Here is a 16,056-nt window from a genome sequence, read left to right as displayed (position 1 = left end):
AATTTTTGCTACCATTAACACAAGTGTGGACGTGCCGGAGTGGTTATCGGGCATGACTAGAAATCATGTGGGCTCTGCCCGCGCAGGTTCGAATCCTGCCGTTCACGCCTTCGTGTTTTTCTTCCTGCTAAGTTTTTTTTTTCTCTTTACATTAGTCTAGAGAGAGAAGATTTTTTGTCCGGACGGACTAACAAAATTTAAATGTTAAAAATTCTTCTAATATATAATTATTAAAATTAAGTTAAAAAAATGATACGTAAACTAATAAAATCCACATACATATATATATATATATCCTAATAATAAATTAACAAATCTATAATTAACAAAAAAAATTTAGATTTTAATTTTTTATATTTATAATTTTAATATTTTAAAATAGACTAATTCGACTACATCAAACTAAATTTAAATCGAACTACATTATAAATTTCAACTGCAAATTTTTAAAATATAGACCGAACTAAATATTATTCGATTCAGTCCAAATTAAATTTACCGGTCTAATATTGACTAAATAGTACTAACTCTTAAAAATAAAATTCACCCCTATTTATATTATATGTATATTTTAGTGTAAAATTAACTTTATATTATCTTAAATTAACACTTCAAATTCAATAATATTTATATAAATTTTATACTATTTTATATTAATATTTTTATTTGAAAAGTTTGTTAACAAATTTTAAATTTATTTGAGATTCATTTGTAAATATTTTTTACCTATAAAATGATGATAAATTTGAAATTTATATAAATTTTAATATTATTCCAAATGTAGGCTTAGTTTACGCTATATCATTCTATCACATTAACATTCTTATTTGAAATTTATGTTAAATTTTCTTTTAAATTTAGTTTATATTTTTTTTTTATAAATAAATTGGGTATATAAAAAATAAAGTAAAGAAGCATTAGAAAATAAAACTTTCTTAATTTTAAATAAAAGTTGGGCCGCACAGGAAAAAAGAATTAAGAATGAAGGATGTATGTATATTCAGTTCCCCAAAATTGAAGGACATATTTGCATAAAATTAGCCCATTAACCCGAACAACCATTCCATGCCGGCGCGGTCTTCCTTTTCGAATTACAATATCATCTCTCTCACACACTTCTCTCTAGCCAGTAGTTCTCCATTCAAGCTCCACACCCTGTTCCATGGCGGACCGAAGCCGAAGCTCTGAACTGGAGGATCCACTAGAGGGCTATTCTGGTCTCTCGCTATTTCCTCGGACATTCAACTTTGTGCCAAACCCTCCTCGACCCTACGAGCCCGATGATCTTCAACACACTCACAATTTCCTCAAATCTATGGTACGTTTCTAACCCCTTCCCCTTTTATTCACAGCACAGACACGCTCTCATAAGTTTTATACATATACATGCGAGTGAAATTATTAATTTCATTGTCAGATTATGGGGTTTGGTTAATTGCCAGGGAGATCTGATGAGGGCAATTGAGTCGGATTTTGGAAAATTTGGTAGTGGTTTTGTTTTCGTGGGGTTTGAGCAGAATAAGCACGTGCTTGATTGAGCTTTGATTGGTTTCTTTTGGTTTTTTCTCGATCTGCATACAAATATCATATATCTACTATAACTGTTCATATATGTATGTTACATGCTTATTGTTTTGTTTTGTTACTCTATGCTATTCAACTGATGAGGAATTAGACTGTTACAGTATCCTTCAATTCATGGCTTTATTCTGCTTGCTTTTAAACCCTCAAAAGGTCCATTTTCTGGGTGTGCGGGGTTGCAATGAAAATCCACGGGGAGAGTTTTGATCACAACTTTTGATTATTGCGATAGTGGATTTGGTTGTTTGTTTCTGGAAAGTAATAGCATATAAGATTGCATATACATTTAGTTGTCATTTTGATTATTTTGTTTTCTGTTCAGCCGGGCTGCTGGGGAAATGGGACTTCCTCAAATAAGTAGCATTTTGCTTATTTAGTTTTTGATTGTAGGTTGTATCTTGAATTTGTTTGTTTGCTGAGATTATCCAAGAAAGAAAAGTATTAAGAAAATTCAGAGAATGAGGTTATTGTCTTTCTCTTGTTTGGCATTTATGGAAACTGATGGTTATGCTTAAATGAATTTATGTACTCTTGGTTGCCAGAATCATGAAGATTTGAGTTACTGCATCTCTGGGAAGCTTTATAAAGTTATCGTTTGATATTTTTTTTTCAATTTTTGATGTGGATACAATAACAAAATTGTAAATCTTATATTTATTGATCCGATCCAAAGATCACAGAGGATCCCCAAACAAAATCCAAGATACCTGGATTAGCCTCAGATCAAGGAAGACTCTTCTGCACCTTTTGCACGTGCTTCACTTCGGCACATTTTGCCCATGTCCTGCAACAAATCCCAACAGAAGAGGTCAAACAGAACCTCGGTCGAGCTGCTCTCCATTTCCAGATTTCCAGTTATCAGTATTTGCTTTTGATTTCTTTTGCTTTGCTTGTATCTTTAGTTCTTATCCTTAAGTTGTATCAGTGCCTATTGAAAGGCATCGCACTTCATCAATAAAGCAGCTCAGAATTGATTAGACTTTATGGTATTTTTCTCACCAAAAGGAGAAAAAACATTTACCCTTTTTAAAGCTATGACTAGGACCTATTATTGGTATCAGAGCTAGTTACTGAAATGGCCTACAACAAAGAACACATTGAGAATCTTGAAGTTGGTCTCGGCGCCCTTCAAGACATGTCAGCCGAATGGAGCTGGGCACTGCCGATAAGCTCCGCATGATCGAAGAAACTCTCCAACGATTGACAAACGCAGTCATGTTCCTTCAAGAAGGCGTTAACAGTAACCTGGCACCTCGCCTCAACCCGTCGTGCCTCGCTCGAGATGAGACCGCCATCGATGACATCTGGCGGGCCCCATTCTTCCACAAATCACCCAAATTAGATTTCCATACCTTCGCCGGAGGAGATCCGACCGAATGACTGAGTCGAGTCGGCCAGAACTTCGACTTCCAAGGCACTGCTGCTCAGTATCAGGTGACCTTGGCATCCTACCACCTGGAAAGAGAAGCCAACCTGTGGTGACAATGGATGAGCTGCACTTACAGAGAAGAAGGAAGAGAGGTTTCGTGGACGAGCTAGGGGCTAGATTTGGGCCGACCGATTTTGAAGACCCGGACAAGGCCCTAACTCGCATCAAATAGATCGGGCCCTTGCGCAATTACCAAAGGGAATTCAAGCGCTTGGGCAATAGGGTCCATGGGTGGACACAATGAGCCTTAGTGGGGGCTTTTGTTGTGGGCTCAAGCTCGAGATCGCGGACAACATCCGCATGTTTCAGCCCAGGACGTTGAAGGGCGCAATTGGGCTAGCTCGAGTGAGAGAAGAACAAGTGGGCTGGCAAAACAGGCTGACTCGATCCAGGCGGACCCAACCCGTCCAACCCGCCTCGACTTTGCCTGATCAGGCCCCGCGTGCCCTAATTCCGTTCGCAGCCGCTCCAAGGCGCCTCTCCTAAGAAGAGATTCAGCGTCGGTGAACCCAAGACCTGGCCTTCAACTATGATGAATGCTTCACGACGAGCCATCGGTGCTGAAAACCCCAACTCCTCTTGCTTGATGGCGGGCGAGCCGAAGAAGAAGAAGCCGAAACTAGCGAACCTGAGATATCGCTACACGCCCTCACTGGTTGGGCTGCTGCTCACACCATAAGAGTCGTGACCACGATCTGACAACAGCAGGTGATTGTGTTCATCGATAGCGGGTTAACACACAATTTTATCAAAGAAAAGGTGGCCTGTCGGCTTCAGCTTCCCGTAATGCCCACTGAACTGTTCTCTGTCAAGGTGGCAAATGGACGACCCATGCGGTCACAGGGGCGATTTGACGGTGTACCGATGCGAGTCCAAGTTATCTCTTTTTCCTTCACTCTCTTTTCCTTACCACTAATGGGTCTCGATGTCGTTTTGGGAGTGCATTGGTTAGAATCCCTCAGCCTTGTGGCATGTGATTGGAAGGAAATGACCATGGACTTCCAGTGGCTCAATCAGTGGCGGCAGTTACGCGGCTTGGACGCGCTGCCCATTCGGCCAATTACACCAGGGGAGATTGACAAAGATGCTGCAAATAAGCACTCCTTATATGCTGTTTGCTTGCTGCTTGGAGTTAAAGGAGACACAGCTGCCGCCAGGCCATAAATACAGTAGCTCCTGGCTGAATTTTCGGAGCTTTTCCGAGACCTTGATTAGCTGCTGTTCGCCGGAGAAGTCGATCACCAGATCAACCTGAAGGAGGGAACTGTGCTGGTCAATGTCCACCCATACTGGTATGCATATTTTCAAAATGCTAAGATTGAAAAACAGGTGACAGAGATACTCCATTCTGGTCTCATTCGGCCCAACACCAGCTTGTTCTCATCACCAGTTTTACTAGTCAAGAAGAAAGATGGCATCTGACACTTTCGTACTGACTATCGGGCCCTCAATGCAGTCACCATCAAAGACCAGTTCCCTATTCCCACTGTAGATGACATGTTAGACGAGTTATATGGGGTAACTTATTTCATCAAGTTGGACTTAACAACCAGGTATCACCAAATTTAAGTACATCCCTCGGACATCCACAAAACAGTTTTCCAGACACACAATGACCATTATAAATATATGGTAATGCCTTTTGTTTTATGCAATGCATGTTCTACATTCGAAGCAGTTATGAACTCAATTTTCAGTCCTTATCTACGTAAGTTTGTGTTGGTGTTTTTTGATGACATATTAGTCTACAATCCTAATTGACACTCTCACTTAACCCATGTTAGACAAGTGTTTGAAATTTTGAATTAGCACAGGGTCTTTGTCAAACTCAAAAAGTGTATTTGGACAGTAAGCACTTGAGTACCTCGGACATATTATCACACCCCAATGAGTCAAGGTGGATCAAAATAAAATTCAGGCAATGACTGATTGGCCCAAGCTCAACACAATTACAGAATTAAGAGAGTTCCCAGATTTGATAGGCTACTACAGAAAATTTGTGCATAACTATAGACTGATAGCCCGACCATTGACCCAATTACTCAAGAAAGGACAACTTGAATGGAATCCAGCTACCGAAGAAGCCTTCACTAAATTGAAGCAAGTCATGACATCCACTCCAACCTTAGCTCTCTCAAACTTCAATGAACCCTTCACCATTCAGACAAAAGCATCGGGTGAAGGAATAGGAGCAGTTCTCACCTAACAAGGCAAACCAGTAGCCTACCTCAGTCGAGCCCTAGGAGTATCCAAACAATCATGGTCAACCTTAGCAAAAGAAATGTTGGTAGTAATAATTGCAGTCCAGACTTGGCAACCATAACTTATGGGCTGGAAATTCTTCATCCAAATGAGTCTCCAAGTTGTTTGGGTATGATTATGAGATTACTTATAAGCTTGGAAAAGAAAATACAGCCGTAGATGCTTTATCCCACCAAGCTACAAGGCCCACCTTAGATGCTTTTTTGTTTAACAGACTCAACTAGGGGATGACATTAAGCAGGAAATACAAAGACACACCTATATGCAGAAAATAAGTACCTTTGCTGACAAACAGTCAGGCAACTTTACACCCTAAAGAATTGATTGATCTATTACAAGTATCGAGTGGTTATTCTTCCCAAGTCCGATTTGGTTCAACAACTTTTACAAACTTATCACGACTCTCCCCTAGCAGGCCACTCCGGGGTATAACGAATCTACAAAAAACTTGCACAACAGTTCTACTGGTCTTCAATGAGAAAGACAATGCATGAGTACGTATCAGCCTGTGAAACGTGTTAAAGAGCCAAGTCAGAAACCCTATCTCCGGCTGGTCTGCTACAACCACTACCTATCCCCTATCAAGTATGAGATGACATCACCATGGACTTCATTGAGAGATTATCATCCTCAAACGGCAAAAACACTATACTAGTAGTCGTCGACCGCTTAAGTAAGTATGCTCACTTCTTGACCCTAGCACATCCGTTTATAGCAAAGGCAATCGCAAAGAGGTTCATCGATGGGGTGGTCAAGTTATATGGTATGCCACGTTTCCTAGTCAATGACCGAGATTCCATCTTTATAAGCAACTTCTAAAACGAATTCTTTAAGATGTCAGGTACACAGTTGAAAATGAGGTTTGCATACCATCCCCAAACAGACAGACAATCCGAAGTCGTCAACATATGTGTAGAGAAATATCTGTGATGTTTAGCTCATCAACGGTCAAACAAGTGGTACTCTATGCTTCTATGGGCAGAATTCTGGCACAACACCACCTACTACATTTCTATTGGGATGACCCCATTTCAAGTTTTGTATGGACGACCACCACCTACCATTCCATACAATCAAAAGGGTATGACAACAGTAAATGAAGTTGACCAATAATTGACAAATAGAAATGAACTGTTTGCACAACTCAAAGTGAACCTACAAGCTGCTAACCACCGCATGCAGCAAACCACCAACACAAAAGGACGACATATTGATTTTCAAGTTGGTGATTGGGTCTTCCTCAAGCTATAACCTTACCGATGATAGACAGTATTCCAATGGGCACTTTAAAAACTTGTATGCCACTTCTATGGTCCATATATGGTCGAACAGAAGATCAGTCCAGTAGCTTATAAGCTGAAACTGCCAATCTGGTCACATATTCATCTTGTCTTCCACATCTCTTTGCTTAAAAAGAAAATTTGTGACTCAACCTTTCATACCAAGGACCTATTAGCCACTACAAAAGAAGGTAACATCATCCTCCAACCACAAGCCATACTCGATACTTGCTGGATTAAAAGGGGTGGCAAAATCATTGAAAAAAGCTTTGTTAAGTGGAAGCATCTACCAACCAAATAAGCAACATGGGAAATAACCGAGCACATGACTGACCAATTTCCCAACCTTAAGGACAAGGTTGCTCAAAATGGGAGAGTTGATGATAAGATCCGAAGATCATAGAGGATCCCCTGTTGAGTAGTATAATTTATTATTTAAGTATTTTAGTTATTAGTTTGTATTATATAATTAGAATTCTATTAGAATAGTAATCTTATGAAATTAGGATTTTAATAGAATAGTTATTTTCTAATTAATAATTTAAGAATTCTATAAATATTCAGATATTACAATCTATAGGGTGAGAATAAAAATTATATTTTTTCTCCAAATTCTAAATGGTATCAGAGCATAATAAAAGTATTTTGGGATTTTATTTTTAGAGTTTCTTTAAAACTCTAAAACAACAAAAGGAAGTTGAGGAGAAAGAGAGTTAGACCAAGGGGAAGAGAGGAAAGATCAAAGGAAGGGAGAAGGCAGTCGGATCCTTCCTCCACCGCGCACAAAGGGCGACCCGATTGATTCCTCCACTGCGCACAGAGCCGCGCGGCCCAGTTCCTTCTTCCACCGCGCACAGAGACGTGAAGACGCTCTTAGTTTTCTTCTTCTTCAGCTATACGCAGAGACACGCAACCCAATTCCCTCTTCAGCTGCGCGCAAAGCCGCGTAGGGCATTGAGGTTTCCTTCTTCTTCAATTGCATGCAGAGCCGCGCGACAACCTCTGGTTTCTTCTTCCTCCACGCGCAGAGACGCACGATCTGCCTCACCCTGATTGTACGAAGCTTTTGGCCGCGACCTACTGACCTTCTACTGGGCACAAGTTTTCTCCTTCGCCGCACATAGAGCTGTGCGCAGAGAGTTTTTCTTGGCAGCTGCATTGAGCCGATCTGAGCCATTGAAGCGATTCAGCTCGAGCCGAGCCGATCCAGACATATATGATTTTAATATTTTCTGTCCTTTTTGGCTACTTAGGTGCAAATTACGATATCTGTTTTTATTATTGGGTATTTTTCTTTTTATCTTTAGCATTCTAAAATGACAGAAGCAAAAAAGGTGATGGTTTCTTATTCGGATAACCTCTCATTGCAAATTAATCCCATAAAATTTGATGGAACTAATTATCTTGGTAGTCAATGTCCTGTTTATTGTTTATCAAGGTTAGAGAATTGCATAAATACATCACAAGTGATATGAAGAAATCAGAAATAGGTGATGTGGAATATAATAGATGAGACTCTGAAAATTTTTTGATAATGTCTTGGCTAATCAATTCCATGCAACCATATATTGCACAAACATATTTGTTACTCGATATTGCAGGAAGAATATGGAATGCGATATCTCTTACAATTTCACAAGTGGGTAATGATATCCAAGTTTATGAACTTCGCAATAAAATTCATGACACAAAGTAAGGAGAGATGATTATTTTATAATATTTTTCTAAATTGAGTAGATTATGTCAAGAATTAGAATACTATCAAGATATTCAAGCAGATTATTCTGCAGATGTAGTCAAATTTCAGAAATTGATAGAAAAAGAGCGAATTTATGATTTTTTAGTTGGTTTGAACACCGAATATGATCAAATACGGATTCAGATGCTTGGTAAAGATCCCTTTCCTTCATTGGAACAAACTTATGCCTATGTCTAATAAGAAGAAAGTAGAAAGAATGTCATGCTTTATATAGTACCAGTTGAGAAAACCGAATTAATTGCTCAGTCTAAACAATACAAGGATCTAGGGAGATGTGGTTATTGTGGTAAGCCAAAACACACAAGAGAGACTTGTTAGAAGTTGCATGGAAAGCTCACTAGAGGTAGTGAGAGAAATGATGGTGGACCTATGAGAGCTCAAGAAAATTTATTTGAGAAAAGTGAAACACTCGACACACCGACAGTTGGAGATTTTTCAAATGAGGAGATTCAAGGCTTGAAACGTATTCTATCTCAATCTTCATCAAGTATAGGTGCAACAAATCTAGTAAATCAGAATCTTCGAACGAGAAAGAAGATTGACACTGGTAAATTGCAGAATGACTCTTTAGAACCTAATCTGCAAGTTGGACATGAGATATATCCTTGCACCAACTTGGGGGGGTGTTGAGTAGTATAATTTATTATTTAAATATTTTAGTTATTAGTTGGTATTATGTAATTAGATTTCTATTAGAATAGTAATCTTAGATAATTTGGATTCTAATAGAATAGTTATTTTTCAATTAATAGTTTAAGAATTTTATAAATATTCGGGTGTTACAAACTAAAGAATGAGAATAAAAATTATATTTTTTCTCCAAATTCTACATCCCCAAAGAAAACCCAAGATACCTGGATTAGCCGGAGATCAAGGAAGACTCTTCTGCACCTTTTATCGGTGCTTCACTTCAGCACATTTTGTACATGTTCTGCAACAAACCCCAACAGAAGAGGTCAAACAAAATCTTGGCCGAGCTGCTCTCCACTTCCAGATTTCAAGTTATCAGTATTTGTTTTTGATTTGCTTGTATCTTTAGTTCTTATCTTTAAGTTGTATCATGCCCTATTTAAAGGCATCGCACTTCATCAATAAAGCAGCTCAGAATTGATTAAACCTTCTGGTATTTTTCTCACCAAAAGCAGAAAACCATACTCTTTCTAAAGCTCTTACTAGGATTTAACTTTTGTAACATTTTTCTTTACAAAGTTGACTGTTTTCAATGCCCAAAAATGGGTACTGTTACTGGGAGAAAATATCTGTAATCCTAAGTATTGAGTAAAAGTAAGTTTACTTCAGGGCTTTACATTTGCCTTTTTTCCTACAAAACCAGGTTTCTTTATTTTTTTTAGTTACAAAACATGTTCTTAACTAATTTTTGGTGTTCTTTCAGCCCTTAACAAGTCCAAGTAAGCTTCTAGAGCAGGCAAAGGCCATTGTGGATAGTAGTTCAGAGCTTGTGAACTCTGAAATGCCTAACAACATAGCGTTAGACAAAAATGAAGATTTTGCAGGTAAGGTGGTTGAAAATCCACAAGAAAGAAGACCAGGGTTAGACCGTAAGCGGGCTCGGTTTTCTCTAAAGCCTAATATAAGGTAAAGCTTGTTGCTGACATCTGTTTCAATAAATCTTTCTTTTTCCTCTAAAATGTACATTTTATGATTACTAAGTATCAGCTGAACAGTCTTCCATCTTCTACTGACAGTCAGCCTATTGTGAGTTTAGAACCAAGTTTGGACATTGGTAAACTGAAAGATCCAGAGGAATTCTTCTTGGCATATGAAAAGTTTGAGAGTAAGTTGCTTATTCTGATATTTAAGAACTAGTTTGTAACAGTGTATGTTGGTTAACATTTTCTTTTTCCTGTTTCTTGGTTGTGTGTATAGATGCCCAACGGGAATGGCAGAAACAGACAGGAGGTATTTTGACAGAAAAAGATCAGAACAGTCAAATAACACGACCCCGTCGACCAGGAATTTTTGGGTGCCAACAATATCCTTTTCATAGCAATCTTTATTTTATGGCTTTTTTGGTCTTATATAAAATGTAATTTATGGTTCCAAACCCTAGGAAGAGATCAGTTAAGTACAAGCATCGTTATTCAACTGACGCACCATCTCAAGATATTGTTGAAGAGGAGACTCTCAGTCCATCTGGTAACAGCTTGCAACAAGAAACAACCAATGCAAATGTTACATCACAAGAAAGAGAATTAGGTGGTAAGAGAGATTCTATTGGAGGAAAATGGTTTATTGATGAATAATTTTAGTTATTTCTTCTTTCCCTTCATCTCTCTCTCTCTCTCTCTCAACAATTCAACTGGATTATCTTCTTATTTTTTGTTAGCTTCTCTAGCTTCTTTTCCCTACCCTACTTGGAAAAATCTGATAGTTTCACTTATTACTCTGAACAGGTTCAGTAGCCAAGACAGAGAAGAGGGTTAACGAACTTTTGGATGAATTGCTTGCTGGTAGTTACGAAGAGCTCGATGGTGATGGTGCAGTCAATATTTTACAGGAGTACCTGCAAATCAAACCCATTGAGTTAGAGAAATTAAGCCTCCCTGACTTACAAGATGTTCCAAGGATTGATTTTAATGCTTCAGTAGCTAACTTGCCAAAGCCTAGGCATGTCTTACCAGATATACATAACTTGATAAAAGAGATCAGCAGCAGAACACCTGGAAAGAAAAGGCAGGCAGAAAGTTCTGCTTACTCTCGAGCTTCTCCAACTCCACCAAAGAGTGTATTGGCTTCAATTCCACTCTTGAAGAAGCGCATTTTGCAGTCAACTCCCACAAATGATCCATTTTCAGCTTTGGATGTGGATCAGTCACCAGCAAAAAATGCTTCTCCTGTTGCAAAAGTTAGCAGACAATCTGATCAGGTTGATGCAGGAAAGGATTTATTCATTTCTTGCAAAATGAAGTCTCCAATGGTTGGAGAAAATGACACTGCATGCTTACCAGATATACATAACTTGATAAAAGAGATCAGCAGCAGAACACCTGGAAAGAAAAGGCAGGCAGAAAGTTCTGCTTACTCTCTAGCTTCTCCAACTCCACCACAGAGTGTATTGGCTTCAATTCCACTCTTGAAGAAGCGCATTGTGCAGTCAACTCCCACAAATGATCCATTTTCAGCTTTGGATGTGGATCAGTCACCAGCAAAAAATGCTTCTCCTGTTGCAAAAGTTAGCAAACAATCTGATCAGGTTGATGCAGGAAAGGATTTATTCATTTCTTGCAAAATGAAGTCTCCAGTGGTTGGAGAAAATGACACTGCATGCTTACCAGATATACATAACTTGATAAAAGAGATCAGCAGCAGAACACCTGGAAAGAAAAGGCAGGCAGAAAGTTCTGCTTACTCTCTAGCTTCTCCAACTCCACCAAAGAGTGTATTGGCTTCAATTCCACTCTTGAAGAAGCGCATTTTGCAGTCAACTCCCACAAATGATCCATTTTCAGCTTTGGATGTGGATCAGTCACCAGCAAAAAATGCTTCTCCTGTTGCAAAAGTTAGCAAACAATCTGATCAGGTTGATGCAGGAAAGGATTTATTCATTTCTTGCAAAATGAAGTCTCCAGTGGTTGAAGAAAATGACACTGCTATTGCTGATGCTATTTCCTCTGATGTGGTGACTAGAGATATGTCTGGCCCATCCGACAAATCCACAGGGGTTCATGTTGGTTCAAGTGGATATCATTCTGGTGAGGGCAATGATGGAAGCAGTTGTATGGATGACACAATCATCAATGGTAACTTGAGTAGACCTGATGATATAGATGTCTGCACAGTTGAACCAAATGAATTAGGTGACATGGTTAGTGTTGCTTGTTTACATTATTTTCTGCAATGTTATGAAGGTTTGCATTCTGAATATTGTGCCGTGAGGTATTCTCTCAAATTACAGGGGGATGATATGCTAGAGGAAGCAGTGGGCCCTGCAGAGCCTGATCTTGGTATAGAAGATTCAATTGTAGGGGAGTCAAATCATATTCCGAGTCAGATGGGTAAGACTCAAGTGAAAAACTTGCTAGGGAATTATCGTTCATGATTATTTTGCCTGAGATAGGTTCTGCTTAATATCATGAAGTGATGTCTAAAATAAACTCTCAAATCTGATTTTCTTTTAAAATTCCTAGCATTAATTGGAATTTATTTAAATCTTGGCTAAAATTGTTTCAAAAGGCCTTTAAATCATGGTATCAAGAATTAAACTTTTCTTTCTCTGTCACATATGCTCTTTAGATGATTTTAAGTTGATAATGTTAATTTTTTCATTGTGCACTAATGTCTCCAACAGATCAATCAGAACCTTCTGCAGTTGAAGAGTCTGCAAGGGATGAAGCCTCTAACACTACATACGAAGGTCTAGAACAGCAGAATGAGGTTATTGCCCAACCTAGATTATTTCCTTGTTTATTTTTTACTCTAGTTGGGTGCTTGATGTCTATAATTTATGCATTACAGTACTTTTTTTTTGTCTGCCACTGAGAATTGCTTGCTGTCCCATAGAATGAAGATCTTGTTTCAACCATAGAATTTCGTTTTTTTTTTTCATTTGGTAACTTAATCTACTAGGCAGTAAGATATTTGCAACTCATTTTATGGTTAGCCATCTTGAATTACCAAATACATTTTATCTTGCAAATAAAAGCACTGATGTTCAGTATTTCCAAGTATAATGCCATCTCACCTATCCCTTTCTAACTTCATTCCACATGCTTAAATCTATCTAGTAATTGCAACAACACGTATCTGAACTGCTGGGTGGTTGAGGATGATAAAAAAGTGTAGAAGCCCTTCTATAACCCATAGAATAGCCAACAGAACTAAGGATGTCAGATTCTTCTGTCCCTTACAAAAGAAAGGGTCCCATTTTTGTAAATTAATTGTCTAGGCATCTCATCCGTGGTTCTACCCTGAGTTCTTGCTGCCACTGTAAGTTGGTAACCTCCAGGCAGGTTAACTACGACTTGTTTGATGTCTAGATCTCTATTTTATCCTATTGAGTTATTTTGTTCTTCAAACCATGTTCCTTGTGGAGCTTCTGCATAACTGTGCTACTTGTGCCTTTCTTTTTCTTATTTTTGAATTTTCTCACAATTATATAAACTAATTTTTTTTTTCTTGTTCAATAGAAAGTTGAGAACGAGCAAAACAAATGGGTTTCAAGACCCAGCAAGACTCGTGAGAGTAAAGCTTTATCCCGGAGGCAAAGTCTTGCAGGTGCTTTCCTTGCGCAAAATAATTGAAATTACCTCTTTATCCTTTAAAAAATATGTTAAAAATACATAGATATATGTTTAGTGAAAAAAAGAGTATATCTATGTTGTTGCAGGTGCTGGTACCTCTTGGGAATCCGGTGTGAGGCGAAGCACCAGAATTAGGTCAAGACCTTTAGAGTACTGGAAAGGTGAAAGATTCTTATATGGGCGCATACATGAAAGTAAGTACATTCTACAATTTGTTTTAAATGTAAAGAATATGTAGTATCATGGCAATGCATGGAGTTCATAGGAATGCGAGTTCGGTCTCTAAATTTTAAATTTTGCTCAGATACCTTATCTGAAGTGGAGAGTCTTCCCGTGCTTTTTGTTGATAATTGGTATCTTATTAAATGAGATATTTGCAAAACGCAAGCAAAAATATTTCTGGGATTTTCTTTGAGGAAGATCCCTGTCAGGGAAATATAATATTAGTTTTTGTAGAAACCAATTACTCAGAGGAACATTATCTATTTCTGGCAATTTATATTCTATTGCTGTAAGCCACATGGATACTTCTGTAAGAATAATAATTGGTTTTTGTTCTTCAGATCGTTAATTTAACTAATAACATTAAGTAAACTGTCTTAATTCTGTTTCCACTATCAGTGCTATTACAACTGATTTGGTTGGATTATGTCTTGTTATAGGTTTAGCGACAGTTATCGGGATAAAATATGAATCTCCGACAACATCAAAGGCTGCTGGGAAACCCAACTTGAAGGTTAAATCTTTCGTCTCTGATAAATACAAAGATTTGGTTGAATTAGCTGCTTTGCATTGACCTTCAATGTGCAACAGTGTTGGCTAGCTGATGGGAACTCTTTCGTATGGAATCTCCTTTCCTCTAAACTAATTGTTATATTGTTTCTAAGCTTCATTGCTGCCTGACAATACTTCATGTCTAAAGTTTAGGATGTTTAGTTGGAGCTTCTCATGTGTGTAAATGTTGAATTTCAGCTTGGTCATTTACCCATTTGGTCATAATACTCGGTCTTTTTAAATGTCTAAGAATAAATCTTTGAATGGAAGATCACTGACCTCATCACTATGAAAAAACGACCCCGTTTCATCATTTTATTTTAAATTATTTTTATTGTAATACACCATATAAATTACTTATTTTTTTCAAAGAAATTATTCTGCTAAAAAACTAAAGAAAATATAGAAAAGAAATGTGGAGTTGATTCAACAATTTTGTCCAAAGAAAAGTATTATGGTTATTAATAATGTTGGCAGATTGAAAAGAAGTTCAAACAGAATAAGATCCAAAATTTATGTAATCAAACAAAGACTTTGAAAATTCAATCTCTCACGCGTCATCGTTTCTATGACCAATTTCTGATCTATATATATATATATATACGTACGCATTCACTGCAAACGTACTATTTTACTGTTTAATATTTAATATTCTATCTATAAGTTCATTAATCTTAATAAAAATAAAATGAATTCTATATTATATAGTAAGCTTTTTTTGTGTGTAATAAATGTGAAATTTCTTTCCTACAATTTTTTGAAAAATATTCGTATATTTTAATAATTTTCATACCAATGATAAAAAAAATTCATCTCCTAATAATATAAACCATAATTGTTGAGTTAAGTAATTAGATGGTTGGTACTAATTTTCTTTTATGGGAGATTATAGAATTGAATTAAACTTTATATTTTGGTATGACTTTATTATAAGATTATATGATATTTAAAATACATATATATATATATATTTATCATTTAATTAGTGAAATAGGAATAAAATATCACTCGTTGAATATTATTATTCAATTTTTAAATAAAAATGAAGCGACTAGAATACTTATTCTATCATCCTTAAAAGGTCAAATCAAACCGTACTTCATGCATTAAGCTCATGATTTTTTAAGCTTACATCAAGTTTCAGTGACTAGAAATTGTGGGTTGTTAGAGAAGAAGAATGTTCATTCAACATGCCTAATTTCTTCAAATAGAATCCTTTTCAAAATTTTATATTAATGATTAATACGTTTAATTTAAGTTAATTAACTAAGATGAGAGTTGCGTAACCATGTGCTTTTCACACAAACCAATTAGATTAATGCAAAAATTATAAAAAAAAAAAGCAAATATTTTCAGAGCATCATTAAAAAACAAAAAAAGGAAATTGAGTATTTAAAAAATAGAAATAGTATATTTCAATTCATCACAAAAAAAAATATTATTATTATTTAAAAATTAAGTGATTTAAAACTCATAATTTTATAAATAAATTATGATTTGACAACGATCGATTTATAATATTTAATTTTATAAAAATTAAAATTTAACTTACGTCTGTATTAAATTAATGGAATGTACCGACTAAATTAAATTTCATTCACAACACCTAATTCTTCTGTTTTCTCACACATGTTTAACATGACTCATCACGTTTGGATTTATGCATACACTCATTTGAATTTAACTTTTTTCAAAACTTTAATTTATGAT

At 36.8% G+C, this 16,056-nt stretch overlaps 2 protein-coding genes and 1 non-coding gene across 3 annotated transcripts; all 3 read left to right on the top strand.

Annotated features, from left to right (window-relative positions):
- Window positions 1-25: 25 nt before the first annotated feature.
- Window positions 26-107, top strand: TRNAS-AGA (transfer RNA serine (anticodon AGA)). Its single transcript has one exon. It is a non-coding gene; the product is annotated as a tRNA-Ser (tRNA).
- Window positions 108-1,026: 919 nt separating this feature from the next.
- On the top strand, window positions 1,027-14,615 carry CENP-C (centromere protein C). The gene is made up of 11 exons (XM_022050945.2): window positions 1,027-1,318; window positions 9,705-9,907; window positions 10,018-10,106; window positions 10,199-10,295; window positions 10,383-10,531; window positions 10,726-12,137; window positions 12,228-12,327; window positions 12,621-12,706; window positions 13,459-13,546; window positions 13,659-13,766; window positions 14,235-14,615. Exons 1-11 carry the CDS (start codon window positions 1,163-1,165, stop codon window positions 14,366-14,368), a joined length of 2,622 nt encoding a protein of 873 aa, XP_021906637.2. The 5' UTR covers window positions 1,027-1,162; the 3' UTR covers window positions 14,369-14,615.
- Window positions 3,710-9,460, top strand: LOC148266100 (uncharacterized; the record flags this gene model as incomplete). The annotated part of the gene is made up of 2 exons (XM_088219755.1): window positions 3,710-4,165; window positions 4,226-9,460. Coding segments are annotated over 2 exons (663 nt in total), but the record flags the coding sequence as incomplete, so codon positions are not given.
- Window positions 14,616-16,056: the final 1,441 nt, after the last annotated feature.

Source organism: Carica papaya, chromosome 5 (assembly GCF_054855325.1).
Source record: "Carica papaya isolate Zhongbai chromosome 5, ASM5485532v1, whole genome shotgun sequence".
Lineage (NCBI taxonomy): Eukaryota > Viridiplantae > Streptophyta > Magnoliopsida > Brassicales > Caricaceae > Carica > Carica papaya.
Note: the sequence above shows the minus strand (reverse complement) of the source record. Positions and strands in the feature narration are given on the sequence as shown.